The following is a 24,787-nucleotide window of genomic DNA, read 5'->3' as shown; positions in this document are numbered from 1 at the left end:
GTAGGATACTTAAAAAGTCAAGCTACATTCATAGGGAAAGCAAGGGTAGAAAAGGAGAACTGGAGACCTACTGCATACTCTATAATGTTCTTATGTATAAATAAATTATTTGCATGTTCAAAACATAGCCACAGACCAGATTTGTAGAACCATTCACAGCCTAATATAAACACCAAGCACATGTGGAGTTGCTTGAAAGAATTAGCTTGTAGACTTCACCATGTTAAATTCCACCTCTTATCTTTGCTCTTGTGGTTCTTTGTGTATTTCTTTCCCTTGTATTTCGGATAATTAACAGTAATGAGTAATGGAAAATGATGATGTGTCCTCCACCAGGCTCAAACCCAGGATATCTCCAGCAAATGCTAGGCATATGGCACAAGGCTAACAGGGGAGGTGCAAGCTTGATTAAAAACAGCTATGTTGAGTTGAGATCTGTATCTGAAGCATGTATAAAGTTCTTTGAAGCAGGATTAAGTTTGATGGATACACCTCAAATGGCTTTTTATTTCCTGGATTTTCAACCAAACGTTATCTTGATAACTTAGTAATACTTTGATGTAAGATAGGCCACCAAAGAATGTAAGCAAAGTGGGATGTGCTAAGCCAAAACTCCAGACCAGTCAGGGTTTACTTAACTACACAGTAAGAACTTTACTGTATCTATGTGTACATTGGCAAATGGATCTCGTAAAACAACAGAAAGGGAATACTCACTGTGTATCCTGCCAGTCCTGGTTGCCCTTCTATCCCCATGACTCCAGGCTGACCCTGGAAGCAATGCAGAAAATGCACACAAAATAAGACGGTGAATCAGTTCTAGCCATGTTTATTTATCTTTTTTAGCTAAATATAACCTTGGCTTTGAACAGACACAAATAAGAACTAAATTCTGTGCCCAGAGTTTTACGACAGGGATGTAAATCTTTTCTCCACAGCTATCACAACACGGTCTAAGTGGTTCTGCTGAGAAGAGAGCTGCCTTTCCCTGTAAAGAAGAAAAGAATGGATGCCTTCTTCTTGGCGTTTTGTCTAACCCCATCTTGTCTTTTCTTGCTGTCTCTCAGGCCCAGAACAAAGAAGGTCATTTGAAGCTTTTACATTTTTATCATAGTATACAATTAGAATTCTCCTAAATGGAATTTACAAAAGGGGGGATTTGTGAAAGTGCAATTACATTACATTTAGTATTACATAACAACAATATTAATATTACATTGTGCTTAATGTAAAATGAAGTATTTTACATTAAGCACAATTTTGAGAAAGATTTTAGGCTTATTTTTACCCCACTTACTTTCAAGTTACCAGTAACTACATTGTTATTTTTACATAAACCATAATAATAAAATATGAACTTTACTAGTTTGAATTACAAAGTCCCTGATTAACTTCAAACTTCAAAGTGTGTCTGAAGCCACTCCATCATTCACATATTCACTATTCCCTCCACGTTTAAGTTATATGTCCTTTGTAAATCACTTGTTCTCCTTTAAGAAAAAAAATCAGAAACTTAAAGAGAGAAATGTATATACTATATATTTTAGTTTTATGATGGCGCCCCCTAGATTAATATTAATTCAATGGTTGCCTGCAACACAAAGTGCCACAGACTTTGAATAATACCCCCACAAGAAATCTCCTTCTTAAAGCCAGTGCGTAGTTCCTGTTGCTCCCCATGAGGAATTCTAAGTAATTACAAAAAAACTGTTGGCCCGTCCACATGATACAAGCCTTCCGTGATCGTGCACCAGGCAGTTGCTAATAGCCAAGGAGGACACAGAGCACCTGAGTTTCTCTGTGCGAAAGTCACACAAAGACACAATCTTCTGAACATAGCCATACTGGGAAAAGTGCACTGCTAATGAGAGTTTGCAGTTAGAAAGACAGCTAATTAGTTGCTCAGCTAACACATTAACTATGTAAATGCACCTGCATGTCACTTCAGTCCAGTAAGATGTTGGTGTGGTCCTTACTCTTTTATACACTTACAACTAGCCGTCAGCCCATGACATGTAGCTACAGCCAAGTTAGTTTACTTTGTCTCGTGTTCCCTTCTCTTCTGGCAGCCTGCCAGTTGCTGTCAATCAAACACTGACACGCCCCTCCAGTCGGCTGAGAAAAGGACCATTTCTGACATTTCCCTAAAGACCATCCTGGAAGTGCAACGTCGTGGATATAGACTAGTTTGAATGTGCCAGATTGGTTGGTTTTCAGTCAAGAAATTTGAGCGTTTTTCTGTGTGTTTGGCTTGGAAACGTAATCTTTATCTGGCAACACTGCTTGTTGTACTAATCCATTTCCCATGAACACTATGTTGTGATGTGTCTTACACATACTACTACTTGCCTAGTGTGCATTATGGATTAAATTAAATAGTAAAGTTATTCAAATTTGTTAAAAATAGTAAAACATTTGGCTTGTGAAAAAAAATGTACAAGCCATGTTGGCTGGTGATTAAAAAAGTTCATTTAAAGCCCTGTTAACAATACATTGACTGGAAAAGATGATGACTAAATGTAACTTTTTTGGGTTAATATGATCACTTATCTCTGTACATAAGTTTCAGTCTGATTCTGAGACAAGATTAAGTGAGCGGAAAAATGGGAACTAACTGGTGTGCCTCGAGTTCCCCTGGCCCCTTTCAGACCCGGCTCTCCTGGCTGGCCGATGTCTCCTCGTGCGCCGATCTCACCAACAAGACCTGAAGGACCTCTCTCTCCCTGGAAAGAGACAGAATGTCATTGGATGACAACAAAGCCAGTATGTATCGTTTAAGTTGAAAGACGGCATTCAACCTCTTTTGACAGCAGGAAGCCATGCATTCTGTCCGAATCGTCGTTCAGCAAGATAACAAATCCATACTAGCTCAAAAGGCAATTTTGTCTTTTATGCTGACTGCAGTCACTTGTTTCGATAGCTCACTAGTTCTCTGGAACCAAGTGAACACCAAAGGGCATTGGACTGTGTCCTCTTGCTTTCTGCTGTTCCATTGCAGGAGAAAACATTCTTTAGTGAACAAGGTCCTTACCTTCTTTCCGTGTCGTCCTCTGTTCCCTGGGGCCCCTAGTTTTCCTTCTGGTCCCTGTAGCAGGAGATCCATTCAGTGATTTCCATAGACATTACAAATCTATTCTATAATCAGAGGCATTGATACTTTGATACTGTAACTACAGCGCATGGTTCCTGAAACTATAGCTTTTTTTCCCCCAGGCATTATCTTTAGTCCACAATGCCGTTTAAAACCAGACATGTCAGCTCACATGTTCGGAAACTGGACTGTGGGGTTTTTGTAAAACGTTCTCACACAGCTTTGAATGTGTGCCCTGAAGCTGACTTCCTTCCTGACACCTGTGACCCTTCTGCCCCCAAACACCTATAGATACATCTGGATCTGGATCTCAAAACAAACAAGCACTAAGCAAAATCTTTGACTGACATCCATCATGCAGGACTAACCATTCAAAATCTATAAAATTGTACTGCCCCAGTAGCAAAAAGGGCTTTGTAGAAGAGAAGGCTGACCCCTACTGGGATACAAAGGCATTATTTGGTCAAGAGCAGTTTTGTAATCTGCTGTCGGTGGCATGTTGCATTCAAAATTCTAAGAATGCAATTCATGTTGCCATGTCATCCATGTCTTATCATTTGCTGCATGCTTATGATCCATCACTCTCTTGTCTCACATGAACAACCACAGTGGAAAACCAGAAGAACCACTTCTGCAACAAACTAATCTACCGCAACTTTTAGATTACAACCCCCCTGGGTTGTTTTATTAAAATTGTTGCATCTGGCTGTTTACAAACATAATATAAACTCACCCGAAATCCCCGTTTCCCAGGCTCTCCGGGTGGTCCTATGAGCCCAGTGTCTCCTTCTATTCCTTTGTCCCCTGGCTCTCCAATGGGCCCACGCTCACCAGGCTCACCCTGACAGTGTGAAAGACACAGAGAATGAGAGGCACACAACCGGGGAACACAACCTTAATTCAGTAAGTTTCAGAACAGAGCGCACTCATTAGGTCAGACAAGCCATGGTGTTCAGAAACTGACAAATGGCTTTAGAGGAATGGTTTTTATTTTCATATATACAGTATATTTATATCCCATTCAAATCTAGTGCAAAATTGAGTCAATAAGTGTATTGTGGTGTGATATCCAGTATGTGACTTGGATTAACTTTTTGAAATTCTGAACATTTCTCTTTGAAGACCTAAAGCGAGCATAGTCCACTAAATACTCCCTATTATTGTTGTCATATATTATTGTTGTCATATGGAGAGGCCTGCTAGAAACAAATCCATTACTCATTTTGGCTACGTGATTGATTTTGTCTTGTTTACCTTGGCTCCATCTTTTCCTTGAGGGCCGTCTTCACCAGGGGGACCAGGGGGACCCTATAAACACATCACCATTTAAAACAAAGAGACCTGTGAGAAACGTGACATTGTCGTTTATGGTAGATTCTATGTATGGAGCAACTTTAGTAACAGGGCCACTGTTTCTGGAAGGAGCTGTTGCTGCTGCTGATGTTAGCATCTCCAATCCTGGGTCCAATAAAGTTAAACTATCTGCACAGCTAGATATCACTAAAGGTACATGAAAAGATTCATAAACTGAAGTGCACAATTATAGAGCATGCATGATGTCTAAGATCATCAATGTATGCAGCTGGTTTATTGGCATTTCTTTAAACCAATCACAATCGTCTTGAGCCGCGCTTAGCTACGCTCGGAGCAGCTTCAGAATAGTTGTGCGAGATAGTCTAGCTAGCTGTCTCAATTCACAATGAGTAGCAGTTTAACCATAGCACCCATGAATCTACCGGGGTCTAAAATTCCAACACAAATAAAGCGGAAGGAAACATTCATCGGCGAAATTTCCTGCAGCACCAAAGCAATCTCGGAAGTGGACAACAAGGATATAGATTACCACTACCAGACTGAAAAGCAGTCTTTCACTGCCCTCTCTGGTTAAAGGTTTGAAGGCAGTTTCACCTCTGACCACAGACAACATCACTGATGGGTGTAGTTGGGTGGGATCAGAAGGGTGCAGTGTTACATCTGTGAACACACCGGGCAGTGATGTCACTGAAGATCATCAATGCATCAAGGTGAGAAGGAAAACCACTGGAGGTCAGCAAAAACAAGAGTATAAGGGGATGTTAAATTGTTTTCTTATTGTCAAGAGATTATTAAAAGGGGTACAGCAAGAGCAAAAAATTGGCCTGATACAAATTTTTGGTTCCCGATACCGATTCTAATACCTGAACTTGCGTATCGGCCAATATCGAGTACTGATCTGATACCAGTGTGTCATATATTGTCTTTAAGGTTTAATTAGGTGATATCGGATATGTGCATGAACTCCAGTATTGGTATTGGAACATCTGTAGTAATGAACAGAAGAATTCTGAATTTTGTCTTGACTAGAGGGGCCAAATGACCACTTATGAATAATGATGTATTGATTCTGCTAAGATTTGGTTTAACATGTCAAGTTTGTGGGGAAAATGTATTTCTTTTGCCAAAGGAAAGAATAGCGTAAGCATCTAAAACATGCTTGCAATAAAACAGAGGAAACTATGATGTACAGTAATTGTAATCAGTGACTAATTAAACAACAACACATTTGTATTGTGGAGTGTGTTTGAAAAATATCACGCAGGAAGTAAGATATCTTTGGTCCAAGTGTAGGCAGTTAGGCAAGATGAGAGAATTCAGGGCAGAATGGACAGAGTCTAAGACATCACCTAATTCTTTTAATCTTCCTTCATCCATTAAATTGAAACAAGTCAAAAAAGCACTGGGGTTTGATGTTTCAGCAACCTTGTTAGAAAAATGTTGAATCAAATTCTGTGGATGAAACAGTAAGATGAGACTCAAGCAGTCCAAGTGCTATTTATATAGTCCATCAGACAAAAACAATTCCATCGCTCTGCTTTCTTTGGGCAGGGGGATTAGTCATCCTCATCAGAATGAGGGGGAGTAAATATACGACCGGGTTAGATGTACCCAAACACAAGGAAGGAAGGGATTAGTAGGGTTGTTTGCAGTTACTCACTCTTATTCCTTCCTGTCCCTGCTCCCCTTCAGCTCCTGGAGGCCCAACATCACCCTGCAAGGACACAAAACACAACATGGGGCTGTCTGGAGGCCAAAACATTCATATATGCATACACAGTGCCAGACGTTCACCAACCACTGACACTTGGACCTGAGGAAGTGTTGACAATCAGCTGTTGTTACCTCCAAGGCTACAGTTATGTCAAGTACAAACTGACTGAGCAAGTTCACGGCTATTCACATTGCTGGAGGGTGGTAGGGACTGAAGCACTGACCTTTGACCCTTGTTCTCCGATGGCACCCTGTTCCCCCTCTGCACCAGGCCCACCCTGCAAAGATGAGGAACAAAGGTCATTAGATATGTTCAATTTGCACTGTATGCATATGCATGTCAACTACAAAAAGCCCAAACCCCTAATAATGAATTGATAAATAGTGACAACTATTTAAAGTAATGTACTTCAGGTCCTTGCTCTCCATCAGGTCCAGCCTCTCCAGAAGGTCCTTTGGATCCCTGCAAGAACATTAACAACCACAAGAAGTCTTAAGGACACTAGCTTAATTATACAATAATATAATTGCTGGATACAGTAAATAGGAAAAATAAAAACATCTGTGCAACACAATATACAACTCTAGCATATAATGGCAAAACAAATACATAGCGTTGAATGTTTAGGTCTGTAGAGTAGGGAAAGTGTAGAAGTGAGAATGCCTGAAGTAAAACTGAAGACCAGCCAAAAGCAAGATGAGACCCATAACACAAACCGAGCTTCTAGTTTTATTGGAACCTCCTATCCTAATAAATATTTGTATCTGATTGTTTGACATTCTTGACGTCCCTGAGGGGTCGGCTGATTTCCAGGAAAAAAAAATCAAGAACTTGACTAAGACTAATCCAAGAAGGGAAACACAAGGTAGGGTGCTGAAAGGTGTGAGGGACACAGAGAGAGAAAGCAATAAACATAGACAAATCTAACTAACTCAGTTTTTCCCTCTCAATTTCTTGTAATAAGCAACATCAGAGCTTACTACAACAATATGTTATTTATTGCTGCACATGACTAAAATCCCCTTTTTGGGGTTACAAGTGGAGTTAAAAATGTATTAAAATATTTGCCACAAGGGGGTCGAGGCTTAATATCACGGGGGCTATGGCCACCCTTGCCCCCCCCAGAACAGCCCCTGAGAGCCTCTGAAGTGTTTATGTAATAATTCCGACCATGACAGCTTCTTCCTCGTGTTTGTAAGAATAATTATTCATTATGGATTCCTGTCTGTTTTTTTAAGTTTGTGGATTATTTGTAGTTTTCTGAAACAACCACATCAATGTAACCAAAGATGTTATCATACTTACTGGTTCACCATGGGGTCCCCTCTCCCCGGCGCTGCCTGGAATACCTGGTTTACCCTGGAAACACACATGCACACTCATGAGCCACGTGAAGCTTCTGTCATTCATTTATGTAATCACAGTTAATAAGCAGCAAGCTTGGCTTTGAGCACAGTCCTCTTCTCATTATTATTACTGTCACCATCATCATTAGCATCGCGACCACAAACATGATGGCTGTGTCTAATATTTCAGTGCTGCCAAATGCCTACAGACATGACAGGAACTCTTTGATGTGATGCGAATGGATTGGCTTTCCTGTAATGTCAGATCTCTTTGTAGTCCAAACATTGCGTTGCCAAGTTTAGACAAGACACGCTAATTTCCAACATGTTGAAAAGTGTTTAGTCCAACATTGACAGAGGATGCCATTACTCTTGCTCGGGAGAGATAGCGACTTGTTCCATGCATTGAAATGAATGTGTCAAAGTCTGATGAGGTAGCAATTAATTCAGTCAAGCATTGGCTGTAGAACCCATTGGTTTACTAATTCATGATAATTAACACTCAAAAAAACCTTTGGCTTCTGTTCACTGTGTGAGAAGATTTTAGGCAAAGAAGATTTTAGGGAAACAAAAAGATGTATAGAAACTTCAGTATAATACAGTGCTTTGTGATAACAACCACAATCAATGGCAAGTGCATTAAGCACTACATTAATTTCAGTACTGAATTTAATGGACACTGACATCACAGGTAACAACATGGTTTTGGGACACATTCGCTCACTGATTTTCAGTCAAAGAACCTAGCAATGGCAAGGAATTATACATAATAAATATTAAGTGAGAGGTTATCAGTCACAAGATGGCGCTATGAGTCCAGAGGTGGACAACAGAAAGCCCCCCCACACACACACACACACACCTCTTCTGTAGCTGCTAAAGATGCAGCTACAGATTGTTTGTCAAAGCAGTGAGGTTGAGAATCTGAGGAAGAAGTTCTTCATTTCCCATCAAGCAGCATACGCTTAGAAGGACAGGTCACAACTAGTCCCAAATATGTGTGTGTTGTTGAGACCATGTGTGCATGTCCAGATGGGTATATCTGAGATTCAGAGTACAGGCCTGCACGAGTCTGTGCGTATTTGTGTGTCTGTTAAGAGTAATTACAAACAACCGTGACATGTCAAATGTTAAGCCAACACATGATTAGAGAAAGTAGAAAGCATCTCATTTGTCAATGTAAAATACAGTGACACAAGCCAAACACCGATAAAGCAGGCGGGTGACAGGGCTTTTCCCTGACCTGGGATCATCCTGCCACAAATGGATGAAACTATAAGAAACATTCTGTGGCTATAATGATCATGATTTGACTGTTAGACAGCCCACATGGATCTGCTTTTGAATCTGTTTTTGATCAGGTTTTTGTTTGCATGTTTCTACCATCTGTGGAACATCAGTCATTTCATCCAACCACAGTTCAAAAGCATATAAAAACTACCATCCATCTTTTTTAAGGTAAAAAAAGAAGAAGAAAACAAGATTCAAGCAAAATGGTCCTACAAAGCTGCCAAAAGTCTGTCTATTGTGTGGCACTAAAACCAGACACAATAGTCAATGTGTGTCCTAAATCTCATTCTTAGCTGCAGAAAAGACAAAACTTCTTCTCACGGATTGTTAAAGTCTGACCAATTATTCAGCTGGCTTATATCATTGACCATTATTAGCTAAATATTATTGGTATCAACCCACATGTCAGCGGATAAGATAATTTTGCTTGCAGTACATTGATGCAAAAAATATGTTTGTAGTAATTTAGAAATACTTTTGCCATTATATAATGTGTCCACCAGAGAACCTGCTTTTATAATGTACAATTTCCTGCTCCACACACAAAGCATGTGAAGTATTGCTTATAACTTCTTAAAACAGAAGCAGGCAATTCAGCCAAGTTTGTATGTATTCATCAAAACTGTGAGTCATTACAAATTCATGTTAGTAGAAATGCACCTCACACACTGGTTTAATAAGGGTGAATACACGCACATGTGTTATAATCCTGAAAACACCGCTCAGTCTCTTATTTTAACTTCCTTAAGGGTGACTTTATGGGTGCACACTCTATAAGTAATAATTATATATGTTGCAGGTGAAAAGAAGCTGTGGAAATGTTTTACAAGTCTGTGTTGTCTGCTGTAGGCATTATAAGGCTACTTGCTAAAGTGAAGAGGATAATTAAAGCTCTGAAAGAGACATCCACTAGTCAGCATTCAGGTAAACATTACTTACACTCTTCCCAGGAGGGCCTCTCTCTCCTGGACTGCCAGACTTGCCCTTCAAAAAGAAAAATCATTATATGACATGCAGTTTCAATCAACCCAAATGGCTTCATTTTATTTTGAGAGATATACTGGAAACATCTTAATCTTCCATGTCAGATGGTTGGTGATTTAGTGTGGGCTGGGGTTTTCAAGGATCCAGTTTTATGTGTCTCTCTACACATTTCCCAGCTGGTCCTCGAGAGGGAGCAGCAATGATCATTATCCTGATGAATATATTGGCTTCCTTCTTGTTTACATTTCATGTATTTGAGAATTTCTCTCAGATGAAAACAAAATGCAACAAGACACCAAAATGAGAGTGGTGTTAATCTGGCCAGAAGAATTTAATGGACTGTATTAGCACTTTTTTAGTCTTAGCAACTACTCAATGCACCGTAATGTAACATACAGTGTGGTCAAGGCTGTCGTACAAGGTGCCACCTCCTCATCACATAGGAAGCATTCACACACATTTACACTCCAATGGTGCATTGGGAGCAATTCAGTGCTCAGTGTCTTGCCCAAATCGCCCACTTCGACATGGGACTGGAGGGACAGGGATCAAATCAAAAACCTTCCGATTGGTAGGCGACCACTCTACCACCTGAGCCACAGCCGCCCAATGGTTCAGCACAACAGAAACACTTGAAATGCTCGGACATTAACTTGTTCTGTGGAAACGCATTTGCAATTGATTGCTCTGCTACGCGTGCAAATCCATAACAATCTTACAGATTGTAGAACCTACTGTCATTAGCTCATAAATTTGCATACAATTTGACAATGGACGTCAATTACAATTATCCTTGTCTTTCAACTACACTCAACCTAAATGAACAGCACCTGAGGAGGCATCCCGTATACATTGCAAAACATACGTCCACACCTAGAATGGCTGTGCTGATAAACTTGTACATTTTTGGAAATTGGAGATTGCACTTAAAATGTCTGTATTAAAATCAGGCGTCACAGGTAAATCTGAAGCTGGATTGTATTTTCCCTCAGCTATCTATCAGTTACATATAACATTTATGTTTATCCTGCTACTCCTCTACATATAGTTCAAGTTTCCTCTCTACAAGTTGGCAGCAAAAAAACAACAACTTAGATTTTGTATAACCTGATACAGGAGCAAAGAGACAAAGGCAAAATAAAAATTGAAAGGCTTACCAAGCTTTAAGAGAGACCCCACGATTATGTGGTTATGTCTTTGCCATGAGATAAATTGACATCTTCAAAAGGGTTGAATGTGTTAACCTAGATGCTTCAGGATGAGGCCTTTTTTTCTGACTATGATTATTCTTGGCTTGGGATGAATGAGGGCAGATATAAATTTGCCTTTTCATTTCTTAAGAGCCTGAAGACTTCATCCGGAAATGTGTGACAAATAAAACATTTAAACCATCATACTCTTTCAACATTTACCCTACCAGTATTTTGAATGGTTTGAGTATAAACTTTGTAGCTTGTTATTACTTCTTTTGCTGTCCTTTTCTTACATAAGCTAGTACAAGATGGAAGACAATGGTAAAGGCATATTTATTTAGGGACTACTTACTATGAATCCTGGCTCTCCTTTTTCTCCAATGTCACCCCTTTCACCCTGAAGAGAAAAGGTTTGACACATTTTGGAACGGTATTAGAAGAAAAAACAAAATCTGAGTGACTAATGAAATAAGTAATTCCAAAGCTCTGACAAATACTTTAACAACAGCAGTGTCCCAAGTTGAGCACATAACTCCTAATCCTGTACCTCATATATAAGAGGCTGCACATATTTCAATCAAAAGTACTATATTTATTCCATCTTCACATGCATATGATGATTTTTCCCACAGGGTGGTGTGCATACTTTACCTTGGTGCCCTCAGGGCCTGGTTCCCCCAGTGGGCCATCTGGACCTTGGGGCCCCTATGCAACAGGACACATGAGACACACCTTTGAACATCCCTCAACAAAGAATGTTAATTACTGTATTACATTTACCATGAAAGCATCATACACAAGTTGACATATACAGTTACAGTTGATATAACACCAACAACAAAGTAATTAGTCTGTATTATTTGTCTACTCAGGGTTTTTTCCAACCCACAAACATTCCAGGGGGTTCTCAGCATTGTAGCTCCACCACACAGGTAGAGTGACAGATACAAATCGGTAAATACACATTCGTTTCCCTCCTGTCCGCTCTTTCAGGACTTTTCCACTTTCAGCCAATCTGTTGTTTCAATCTTGTCTTTTATATCTCCACCTGTGATCGCTCTCTCTCGATCAGTTCCTATTTTGTCTGAACCTCTGGCTTCTATCAGACATCAAGCTTACAGGCAGACAAACACGGCTTTGTCTTTCCTTCTCATTGTTCCTTCCTATAGCTCATTTCTCTCTCCAATTTTGGTTTAAAAGTCATTCAGGCAATCATTTTTGGCAAGTGACCAATGCTACTGTAACCTGTGGTCGAACCTTGTTAGTGTTTTTATTGATTCTGCAAAAATGTACCTAATTAAACATCAACTGCTTATTCACAATTGTTAACTAGATATGTTCCTAAAACGCTGGTATCGGAAAGTACTGGAGTTTATGCACCGATCCGATACAACCTAATTAAGCCCTGAAGAAAATCAACTTTAAAGTAGTGTATTTATGTTCTTTTGCCGTTATGATTGACTGTCAAACTGGATACTAAAATAAAGTTCTGTAGCGTTCATTGTTTGCGTTTGTTTCATTAACGTGTAACCTGAGCCAGGCCATACAACAAAGCTAGAAATCAAATCACATCCATACAGGGTTAGTAGTATACAGCTGTTAAAACACAACAAAATATATGACACACTGGTGTCGGATCAGTACTCGGTATCTGCAGATACGCTTAAGCAGATAACAGGTATCAGACCTAGGTATCAGACTAGGGAGCAGGGAGCAAAAAATGGCATCTGACCAGCTCTACATATATAACACATTATTACATAGTTGGTCTACAAGAACATGTATGGAGCAGGAGAGGTGCATTTTACTGTGAGTGTTTATTAAAATAGAGAAGAGGAATCAGAGGTAGTCATATTAGATATGAGGGAAGCAACTTATTATTCAGAGGAGGAAGTGGCTGTGAGTTTTCCTACAACAACAAAAAGCTTAAGCACTAGTGCAGGTGTGCGCCAACTGGGGCAGGTGCACACCAGATAATTCAGCACCAAGATATGACTTGTTCTTTTATAGCTCAGAGGGCAAAATGATAAGAACGATTGATAAGCAGTGCAGCAGTTACATTTTGCTTTTTTAATGTTGCATTCTGAGGTTTATCTCTTATTGACAAAAAACAAACAAAAAAAATGCAGTGTTGAAAAAGAAATTAAAAAACAAAACAAAAGCTTACATGGGGACATGTGACTTTGATTCAAATGATTAGCTTTCACAATTTCCACTGGTCCATGACGGAGGATTTTAGGGTAACTATATCTTACCTCAGTAAGCCAGGAAATGCAACCACACACTGACACTTGGATGGCTTACAGTAAACAACACAAGCCGTGGCATGTCAAGTGCTACCATATGTTTTGCTTGGCAAAATGTTCAACTGGAAGAAAATAAGTGAGTGGAAGATAAAGGAAGGGAAGTATTGATGAGTGTTAGAAGTAGTGTGGTTGTAGGTATTGCTCAAGTGGCTTGTTAGCGTTTCTTGCCCATTTTCTTGCATTAGCTTAAATGGACTCACATTAAATAAGAAAGCTTTAGCCTTGGCACCGCCACGCAGTCTGGCACTCAAGTGAAGCACATGCAAACTATCAGTTTAGGAAAGTAAATTAGATCTGTGGCAGGCACTTTATTTTTTGAGTTAGGCACTTTATCACATAGTACTGACACCTTCCAAAACAATACAAAACCTTTGACTAGCATGGATAATACCTGGCTAACATGCAGTCAACAAAATCCTCACTAGACCAAGTTGGTAACAATAAACAGCCACGTTGACAGTCAGTGCAAAATATCCTTTAACAAGATAACACTTCTAGTTTAGCATCATTAACATTATCATTTTATATGACTATTAAGTCACTGAAAATGAATATTCATAGCTGTATGTACATCACATCTTGACCATGTGTTATGGCCATTTTTGAGGATCAACAGTATATTTCTTGGTTTAAATATTTTACCACACTATTACAGAGATTAACATTACATTGTATTATTCAATGACTGTCAATGGCAAATAATTTGTATTTTCATCACCGAAAATAAGGCAAAAACTATGAAAATGATTAACCTATACTGTTTTTGTGGCTGATGTTCAACTGTTTTTAGATTTTACATAAAAACATCTATTCATTATTTACCGCAGAGATCCAGTAAATTTAGTTATGTAAACATAGGAATTTTATTTACAGACAAACCAAGTTAGCCCAGTACCCATTTTAGTTATATGGCCTCATTGAAGCTGCTCTTGAAAAAAGACTTTTAAATTTTGCTTCAAAAGACAACACATAGTTATTAGATATAGTTGAGTTTTATTTAATTTAAGATGAACTTACCAAGATGAAACCTCCTTTGTTTATTCTGATCTGATAGAGTGTATAATCAAAAACTGACCACAATTGAAATCATAAAACTATCTTTGCCTTCTCACTGGAAGGTGTCATTCTCCTCTCAGCCACACGATGTCTCACCAGTATTACCACACCATGTCCATGTGACATTATCATAATGTCTTTCAACAGGAGATTCATGGGGCTTATGGAACCGCTGTTAATGCACCTATAAAGAAGCTTCGAGGAGGACAAACACATGTCTTCTAATTGCTTTAACCTTTGGTTTGTAGGGGTTGAACTGTAAAACGAAACAGACAACCAAGGGTCTGATGTTTTCATGAGTTGTTGAGTTAAAGTCAGCTCACATAACATACAAAGGACTAGTGCATCTAATGCCCCAAAGATAAAAACAGCTCTTACCCTCCTGCCCTTCGTCCCAGCGATGCCTGCGCTACCCCTCTGCCCCTGTGGACCCTGTAAGAAAAAACAAGACAGACAAGAGATGGATGGCAGAGACAAAATAAAGCTTGGTTTTCATAGTTTTTCTTTAGCAAGGTGCAGTTAGACACACTATGAAATACAGTGAGAATATTTACACAAACTTAATAGGGCCAAAACTCTCTTAATGCGTATATAGCTCACATAAACACTAGCCCTAATGCACTACGCAGGCCTTAGTAGAACTACTGAACAATCTGCCAGTTAAGACATATTGTTAACACAGGTCTAGACTAAATTATGGGAAACAGGAAAACTGATATGTCAAATAACCCCCCTTAAATTGTATGTTTACAAAAACCAAGAGTACGTTCCTCCAAATCAGTTTAATGGCCCAAGTTAATCTTGTAATTTAGGCGTTTATAATATCCAGCCAAGACACTGAGAAGAGAAGACTAGAGTCAATACATCCAAGCGTCTCAGTCCATTAAGTACTAATGTGTGTATGACTGGATCCAAAATGCTGAGGGAGCAAAAGAAAAGAAAACATAAACTTTGACAAAGGAAGTTAATGGAAGACCAATATGCGTAATACATACAGTTGAATACACACAGTAAACATATATATATATATATATATATGTATATATTTTTTTTTTAATATATATATACATACATGCATACATACATACATACACATGGTCAACCTATTGCAAACAATCACTATTTGGTTTTACACGACGAGGGTAAGACACTTACAGGTGCACCTTGCAGGCCGATGTCCCCTGGACTTCCTGGTAACCCTGCATAGCCCTTACACCAAAAATGAAACAACAAAAATTACGGAAAGGGAAACAAGCAATGATGTATCTGTGTAATGGCATCAGCTTCATTGGTAGTAATGGTGGTTACCATTATCCGGCAAAACTGTGCAGTACAACGCGGTTACATCTGTAACTGGAAAGGATTGGAACTGTTCTGTAGGACTGTTTCATATTTTGTTGTCTTTGAATGTGCTCCAGACCACCGAGAGAAAAAGAGACAGCTGGGTGCTGTGCTTCTCCTCACACCCATTCTCTTTCTGTAATAATCTATACATGCTATTAAAGAAAAAACAGTAAAGACTAAAGTGGCTGAGATTTATCAGGAAAAGCGTAACCCTGTAAATCACAGAACTTCATGAGATGTTCATTTTAATCTGTGGTGATCAAAGTCAAACTGCCACTCTTTGCTAATGTGGTGTCATCAAACACAAACTGGTTCACACAAATCACCATAACTCCTTACATAAGTCACATTGCTCTCCGTCGCTCTCTTTCAGTCGAACGTGCACACACACTAGCAGTGATTTAATCATCTAACTATTCAGTCAGCCAACCACCAAATTAGTCACCCTCTCTTCCAGCTAGCCAATTAGACAGCCTGCCAGCCAGTCTGCCAGCCAGCTAGGTCAGGACTGGGGCCCAAAGGCACAGACAAGGAGTTAATCCAAGGCCCCAGGACTGTGAAGGAGGACAGGCTCGCTCATGTAACAGTACAGGAGGCAGTGGGAACACTGCTGCAAAGGACACCATAGGGGAGGGTGATGTCTCCCAAATTTGCATATGACGATGATATCCACAGTGAAACATCGTGGTGGACGATGACGTCATCAATCATTTTTATCATTCAGGTATCTTGCTCTCAGTGCATTTTTGCTGCACGTATGTATAAGACTCAGACTGTGGGCTGGGGCTACCCAATTCATCTAAACTGAAACTAAAACTCAAAACATGTGGGCACAAAAAGTTTTTTTAGACTTTCAATGAGACACAATCATACTTACACTGGCATTTGAACCAAATTTAGACAAATGTGCTTTTTCTGCTCCGCTATTAAAAATCTTTAACTCCAAATTACAACACCAGCAGTTGACATTTTGTTGAAGATGAGACAAAATGGTATGCCACTGGAGCTCATTACTGTCACAATGAGGTACAAACTGAGAGTGAGTGATGCTGACCAGCTTCTTATTCAGACTGATACCCCAAATCAGAGGTCCCATCCTAGCAACAGACGATTAACTAAGACTTTTATGACTGCAAAAAGACATCACAGACAGAGAACACCAAAAGGTATTTCAGCAGATCCAAATACAGTGTTTACTAATCACTAATCACAAAAGAGTCACTGAAATAAAAGTTGGAATTTGCTTTAAATCCCTATCGTCAGCATTCACTGTGGGAAAACCGATTTGACACGGCAGACTTTTGCAAAGATTTGTATCAACAAAACCTACAACACTGAGTAGTCTGGAACCCTTTTCAGCCAAGTGAGTCTGCTTTCATTTCCGTGAGCTATGAAACGTCTGCCAAAGCTTACAGCCAAAAATTGCTTAGTGGTTCAGTCTTTTTAATTCATCATCCTTAGACATTAGTTTACTGTATAGTTTACAATGTATTTTATCTCTGGTTGTCTGATTGTCTTTGAGGTTTCCCAACTCTCAGACAAGATACAGAGCTATGCAGCGTATCCTGAGTAACTGTACTTACCCTTGGCCCCTTCTCCCCAACTGGACCAGTTGGACCTGCTGGTCCTCTGTCGCCCTGGGGGAAAAACACAGTAAGACAGAAAGAGAGCTGATCATTAAACTATGACCTGAAAGCTCAACACAGAAAACCCCAACACGGCTTCACACGTTTCCTAATGAAGAGCAGTGAAACTGGAGAAGAGCTTCTCAAATGCAGAAGGTTAGATTGACAGCTGGTTGAACGGAGTGTTAAAGTGAGCAATTACTTTGAAACCCAGTTTGTGGGACAGTGTGTTAAAAGCAAAGGTAACTCCTGGTGGGCAGTAAAGCCGCCTAGATCTCCACTCTAACACCTCTAACACTTATGTCAGCGATGCTTTAATCCTCTTTGAACTTTGCAACATTCATGACTGTACAAGTATACATCCAGTTCCGGTTTTACTTCTGTCAAACGAGCAGTGAGCAGAATAGCTTTAAGGCTCTGTATTGGAAAGAATAGTCTAAACCAGAGGATTTAACTATATATATATATATATATATATATATATATATATATATAGATATATATATACTTTTAACCGGTAGTATATATATATATATATAGATACTACCGGTTAAAAGTATGGGGTCACTTACAAATTCCGATTGCACTCCATTACCGCTGGAATACCAGCAGAAATCAGTTGCATTGTTTTTTTAACCAGGTCAGCAGTTTTCAGATTACATTATGTGCTTACATAATTGCAAAAGTGTTCTCCAATGTTTTCTCAGTTAGTTTTTTATAATGATATCAGATTAGTACATTGGAACATTTAATGAATGGTTGCTGATAATGGGCGGTGCAGATATTGCATTAAAGATCAGCCACCCACTCAGATCAGCTGGTATTCTGTCTATAATGGAGTGGTATGGAAATTTGTTAGTGACCCCAAAGGATATATAGAAATATATAATGTCAAAGGAATTTGCGGGCTGTCAGGGTATGGCTGGTACTGACAGATTGAACCAGGGGGAGGATTTTGCGTAAGAGGGGGCAGAGGACATGCAAGAGTCTAACAAGCACACGGCTTCCCATCACAAGAACATGTTCCGACACACAGGGGGCTTTTGGATAGAACAGAAAGGGGAACAGGTAAAGTAAAGAGAGAGAGAACAATGGAAAAAAGGGATGTGTTTTTGAGGACTGACAATAATCAACACTCAGACTGCTGGTAAATTAATTTTACTTGAGTAGGAAGGCTGCAGAGCCGGTAAAATATTAGATTTTAAGCTGAGAGGTAATGGGAGCCTGGAGAAAGCTTTAGGGCCTCTCCCGATTTAACCATGAGTATTTTTCAAGACTGACAACTGTGGTGCTATCCCTTTTCATGTTTTATAACTGCTAATGCAGTATATATACAGTAAATATATAATTTATGTCAGCACAGCACATGTCTAATGACAGCAATCAGGAACAAATGAAATTTTTGGGTTCTGACAGGACAATATGTCTATAGAGGTTTGTCAACTACTAAAGTGAAATTGGTGCATGGAAATTGATGGTGACATGGCTTTGACTATATGGTTATTGATGTCAATGTGAGTGTTAGGGCCAATTTAATCTAAAGTTTATTTTATTGAAATGTACCTCCCCCTGGTGACACTTTTAGTTTGCCTTATTACACAACCAGGAACCCTTTAAAGTAAAGAAGTGTGGCCTGAAAGGAGACTGCATTACAGTAGAAACGCTAGCTACAGTCGGGGGCAATATTTTCTATTTTTCTAGACAACAAAACCACAAATACTTAACAGAATAAGATTGAAGCTTTTTGTTTACATTTACACTGACACACGCATACACCGTTGGACAGGATATTTAAGTTTTATTTAAAAGGGTAGTATATCCTATTTTTGTTGGAATTAAGTTTAAGTTTTGTTTGAACTTGTGTCTCAAAGAATTGACTTACTGATTAACGGTTTAGGTCCAAAATACATTTCTGATCTGCTACTACACTATGACCCCCCCAGACCTCTCAGGTCATCTGGGACAGGTCTACTTTCTGTCCCCAGAGTCAGAACTAAACAGGGTGAAGCAGCTTTCAGTTTCTATGCTCCTCATATCTGGAATAAACTCCCAGAAACCTGTAGATCCGCTGCTACTCTCAGTTCTTTTAAATCAAGGCTGAAGACCTTTCTTTTTGATGCTGCCTTTCTTTAAATGAATGCTCATTTCTTTAAATTTCTTATGCTGCACTGTAACTTTTATTCTTGTGTTTTATGTGTCCTAATGTTTCTATTTTGTTTTTAACTGTCTATTCATGTGTTTTATTGGTTTTTAATGCTTATGATTTTTAACTGTTTGTACTTGTGTTTTATCTGTTTAACTGATTTTGTGTAAAGCACTTTGAATTGCCCTGTTGCTGAAATGTGCTATACAAATAAAGCTGCCTTGCCTTGCCTTGCCTTGCCTTGCCAAAATCCCCCTCGCCTGGCTCGCGCGGCATTTTGATAGGAGGTAAGACAAGTTGCCAAAACAACATGTGTTGTGGGGGCCTCTGGGGCCTCAATCCATGGCTGCTTATCACAACCCAAATTACATGGCTCTGGCACTGACAAGCAAACAGCTGATGCTGACAGACAGCTTAATAATAGAGAAACACACTACTTACCTTTTCACCAGGTACTCCGATCCCACCAGCTACCCCAATCAGGCCTATTGGACCCTGGAGAGGAGAAGAGAGGTAAGGAGAGGCGAGGAGAGGAGAGGAAGAAACACATCAAAAGAAAGTATATCAATGTATGGACCTGATCATCATATGTCTAAGGGTGATTTTGCAACTTGTTACGACAAGGACTGGACCTGGAATGCAAGGTCTAAACTATGTTGTCTGGCATGAAGCAACTATAACATACTGTAGTTTCTGTGCAAAATATCAATGATTGGGAATTACTATGGGCAAAGTCTCGCATTGCTAGACCTTTATTCACAGCACTGCGAAGAAGGGTCTGGCAAGTCCACACAGAATTCCAGGATGGGAGAATACTTGCTCTGGTTTATTAAGAATACTTTAAAACAATCCCAATTGTCATGGGCAGCACTAAGCGTGGCACGGAGCAACGGCACCTCTGCAAAATAGCCTTGGAAAGGAACTTGTTTGGGTGGAACACACGTACGTTCAACAGTTGTTTTATTCGTGCAACAGAAAAATGTCAGAGTTTAGCTAGCTGTCTGGATTAACCCTGCAGAGATCTGAGGAGCAGTTAACCATAGTCCTCATAAATCCACCGGAGTTGACACAAACAATTAATCAATCCCAGAAATGGAACGTTGTAGATATAGACTACTATGGGCATGTAGTATCACAGCATAAAGTAACTCAATACAGATGGCCACAAAAAGACACAATTACTTAGTAAAGGAGTCCTCATAGGGAAAATACCAGCTTTTGTACAAACAAGTGTTTTCGGAGGAACTTAAACCACTTCCAGATCGTCTGGGACAAGGGGCTGGGGTTTGGTCCAGTGCCAGCCACTGGACACTCTAGAGCTCCAGACCAAAAGTGGGTGCACCCATGGGTGGCTGGTTAGTTGTTACTGCAATAATTCATTTTACTGGCCAATTGCACACTATGGTCTCACTTCTGGCCAACCACAAAAGCCAACGTGGTCAGACTGCGGCTCTCTCTGGTTGTAAGGGGCCAATTTTCATCGCTGTGCTGCCTCAATGCAGGATGATATGTGCAGATTGTTAAATGGTTACGAGATTCTACTGCTATTCTTACTTCTGTCACATAATCATATAGTATACGTATGTTCTTGTTATATACTTTGCCATTTTTTTATCTTTCTGTTTCCTGTGAACGAGAGGGAAAGCAAGAGTCAGAGAGAGCGACTGATAGCAACATAACAGATCTACCGAGTGCAACAAAGTGGAAGACAAGAAACAGACCACTAAGATAAACACAATGAGATTTTGTTCCATTTGCTACTCCTTATCTCAGCTAGAAAGGCTGACCGCCTCAAAGTGTTTCTCATGTATCATCACCTAAAGGGTTTTTTACCCTGTTGGATGCAAGTAAAGCAGTTGAGTGATGGATGAAGTGTCTGTGAGGGGATGCAGCCTGCAGGCATGGGAACAGGAGCTCTAAATTGACCTCAAATCCCTTAATTGGGACACACAGTGGGACAATGTGGTACCCTGGATCATTTAACAGAAGGAAATGGTTTAAAGTTGTTTCCACGTGACAGGGCCTTGACGTGGGAGCTTTTACATTAAGGATTTGAAGGTGATCTGGTTTCTCAGACACAGCATGGGATCAAAAACCACTGGAATAGCCATTAACCTTACAGTTAGGGAAGAAATACAGCCCATGTCACTTAGTGTTGAGAGTATTATGGTTCTCCCACACACGCGCCTCTTTCTCGAGGACACACACACCCACACACACACACTGAGAACACACTGAGTCACTGACATGAAAATCAAAGCACAGAGGTTGACATGTGAAGTACATTTCAAAGCACATGTGTGGTTGCCTTTGGTAATTCAGGACTGAAACATGTTTTATTAGTCAGGGACTTGATGCTGGTGTAAAAATGGAACACTCAGCAGCCAATCTAAATTGACTAAAATACACTCCTCCAGTAAAAGTTCACTTTAAACTATTTTTGGGAAGGATTATGGCAATACATGGGGTACTCTGTGAAGACGGGCAGCCGGTGGCCAGCTTGTATCAACCCTGGGTTAACCTGCACTAGTCAACAACCGTCTATCTCAGTTTCTTACACATCTACTTTTTGTGGAAAGTGATGTAATGGCATTCATTAGAGCCTCCATGTGTTTCTCCCTGCATAGCCCCATGGTTCCTCCTTGGCTTCAAAGGCCCCTCTACTCAGTAAGTGCTTAATCCCTCTCATATGTGCACTGCAGCTACACAGTGCAACACGGCCCGCTTGGTTGCTTCCACTATGCACAGAATGCAAATATTAACATTAAGGGGCCTCTGGGAAGGACGGACATACTTTGGATTTTCAGGATGTTCATGTTGTGCACTTTGACAAAGGGAAAACATGTCCCAACAATTCTCTAGAGTATTTGTGCTGGGTATAATGCATTAACTGAAGCATGAAATAGAAAGACAGACATAGGAAACTGTGAATTTACAGTAAATTGGTAGACGTGGTATAGACAATCCTAAGACAGATGTTTTGGGACACTTGCAAAGCCACTTGACGGACAAAGACCAACATCATTTTGTCTCAACGTTTACTACTTTGTTATAATTCATTATCAAGTATGATTATTGGGAAACATCAGACGTCAAATACACTTTGGCAGGCTTTGAGACATAAACAAATGTGCAACCCCAATTGTGGTGATTTTGACACTCCGATTGGTGTTCCTTCTCTTCTCCTCTGCCAATTGCATGATGAGAACACTACGTATTTGGTAATGGGAGAGGATCCAAATCTCTCTCAAAATTAAAAGTGGGTCATGAAAACAGCAAGACCTCAGAAGATGTCCCTGAAACTACTTCAGCAGTTCTCACACTGGAGGATCTCACTGTCACATGTACATGGACACAATGACAATTTTAAAGAGGGATTTAATAAGAAGCTACTAGCAGAAAGGCTGTTAATTTCAGTCATGTACTTTATAACTGCGAAAGCAACTTACTTGTGGTCCGATTTTTCCAACATTTCCCATGTCCCCTTTCTCTCCCTGCAATCAGAAAACATCAAACAGTGTGCTGGTTAGCTTCCTGTAATTAAAGAGACCTCTCACACCATCCTGCCCTGCCACAAGCACAAGACTCACAGGATATTACAAGTGTAAAAAGGAACACACACACAGACTGCATGGGACTGTGAATAACTTTGTGTTGCTTCTCATTGCGGTTTGTCAATTTATATGATGATAGCTCTGGAAGAAATAATTTTCTCTCCTAATTAAAGCATGTTTACAACACAGCAAGTCTAGGCTATAAAGCGGTCACAAAGATGGAGACACTGGCACTCAGAGGGAAGCACTAGCCAATAATATGGAATGATAAAATCTTAAACACATTATACCATAATCATGGCACGGCATTTGTGGTGCGTGTAAAGGCCATTTTCAGATAATAAAATAGGTCTGGATGAACAAGTCTGGAATGCTTTGGTTTGATGAAGTAAAAAAGTGAAACTGAAAGTTAAAGTGCTCATATTATACTCATTTTTAGGTTCATAATTGTATTTGGAGGTTATAGCAGAATAGGTTTACATAGTTTAGTTTTCAAAAAACACCATATATTTGTTGTACTGCGGCTCCTCTTTTCACTCTGTGTGTTGAGCTTTTTGTTTTAGCTACAGAGTGAGGCATCTCACTTCTATTCCATCTTTGTTGGGGGTCGCATATGCACAGTATAGATAAGGACTACTAGCCAGTCAGAAGCAGAGTATGAGGGTGTGCCACACTAGCAGCTAGGCAGGCATTTTAACACGCGTGTCTTACAAAGTTACACGCGTTTGTCACAGAAGTAAAGGCTGGACTACAGTTCATGTTGTTGTGGCATAATGTATGTTGTGGCATAATATATATATATATAATAATAACAACTAGACTCACCTCTAAACCGTCGGGGCCAGGTTCGCCTATATAGCCTTTCCTTCCAGGTCTTCCCTACCAAGACAGGCAGAGAGACAGAGAGACAGAGAGACAGAGAGACAGAGAGACAGAGAGACAGACAGAACAACAGACAGACAGGTAGAGAGACAGAGCAGCAGAGAAACAGACAGACAGGCAGAGAGACAGAGCGGCAGGAAGACAGACAGACAGACAGGCAGAGAGAGAGACACACGTATTGATCAAAAGATTGTTAGTTATATAATGTAATTTAATAATGTATGTATCACATCTCATTCCAGCAGCATCCTAACAGAACATCTAAGCAAACTGTTTCATTCAAACCACCTGCAAAAGGCTCTGTTTGTGTGCATGTAGCTCTATGTGTATTTGGGATATAGTACGAGAATCTGGGAGTTCTTACAGTAGGGCCAGCGCTGCCAGGTGGTCCGAGCGGTCCTTCATCACCCTGCAGAAACACAGTACAGATCATTATACTCAAATATTAAGCAAACACACACACATGCTTACATACACACAGCAGAGTCCAAAATACTAGTAAATACAGCTGGCACACCAAACAATATGAATAAATGCACACACAGTGCACACATTGTCCATCTGCATGACTTCCAACTTTCAATATTTAAGTTCTTATTTGTTAACGTGCCATTCTTACTAGGCTCCCCCAGCTTTTGAAATCAAACCTACCACTGTCTACAGCTGTCAGTTAAATGTAATCCACTTTTGTACTTATACTCAAGTACAGCGCTTGAATAAATGTTACTTTCCATGTCTATGCTTTCAGGAATCAAACAGCTTTTTCTCTGCTGTGACCCTATACCAGCAAAGTGTGTGTGAGAGGGGAGTACATTGGCCAACTACAGCTCTGTGAGCGGTTGCCAGGTCAACATTCAGCACAATAGAAAAGTGTGTGTGTATGTGTGTGAGCGTGCATGTGTAAATGTGTGTGTGTGTGTGTGTGTGTGTGTGTGTGTGTGTGTG

The 24,787-nt window shown here is 39.9% G+C and overlaps 1 protein-coding gene across 1 annotated transcript in view; it reads right to left on the bottom strand.

The window, feature by feature from the left end:
* col24a1 (collagen type XXIV alpha 1 chain) overlaps positions 1-24,787 on the bottom strand; it is a 92,609-nt gene that overhangs the window by 18,593 nt on the left and 49,229 nt on the right. The window contains exons 22-40 of the mRNA XM_032525635.1: positions 24,207-24,251; positions 23,786-23,839; positions 22,856-22,900; positions 19,848-19,901; positions 17,222-17,275; positions 15,450-15,503; positions 14,673-14,726; positions 11,584-11,637; positions 11,285-11,329; positions 9,695-9,739; positions 7,425-7,478; positions 6,528-6,581; positions 6,343-6,396; positions 6,066-6,119; positions 4,346-4,399; positions 3,825-3,932; positions 3,032-3,085; positions 2,616-2,723; positions 718-771 (exon numbers count right to left, since the gene is read on the bottom strand). Coding sequence (XP_032381526.1) covers positions 718-771; positions 2,616-2,723; positions 3,032-3,085; positions 3,825-3,932; positions 4,346-4,399; positions 6,066-6,119; positions 6,343-6,396; positions 6,528-6,581; positions 7,425-7,478; positions 9,695-9,739; positions 11,285-11,329; positions 11,584-11,637; positions 14,673-14,726; positions 15,450-15,503; positions 17,222-17,275; positions 19,848-19,901; positions 22,856-22,900; positions 23,786-23,839; positions 24,207-24,251 — 1,098 coding nt within the window. The remainder of the gene's footprint in view (positions 1-717; positions 772-2,615; positions 2,724-3,031; positions 3,086-3,824; positions 3,933-4,345; positions 4,400-6,065; positions 6,120-6,342; positions 6,397-6,527; positions 6,582-7,424; positions 7,479-9,694; positions 9,740-11,284; positions 11,330-11,583; positions 11,638-14,672; positions 14,727-15,449; positions 15,504-17,221; positions 17,276-19,847; positions 19,902-22,855; positions 22,901-23,785; positions 23,840-24,206; positions 24,252-24,787) is intronic.

This window comes from Etheostoma spectabile, chromosome 9 (assembly GCF_008692095.1).
Source record: "Etheostoma spectabile isolate EspeVRDwgs_2016 chromosome 9, UIUC_Espe_1.0, whole genome shotgun sequence".
NCBI lineage: Eukaryota > Metazoa > Chordata > Actinopteri > Perciformes > Percidae > Etheostoma > Etheostoma spectabile.
Note: the sequence above shows the minus strand (reverse complement) of the source record. Positions and strands in the feature narration are given on the sequence as shown.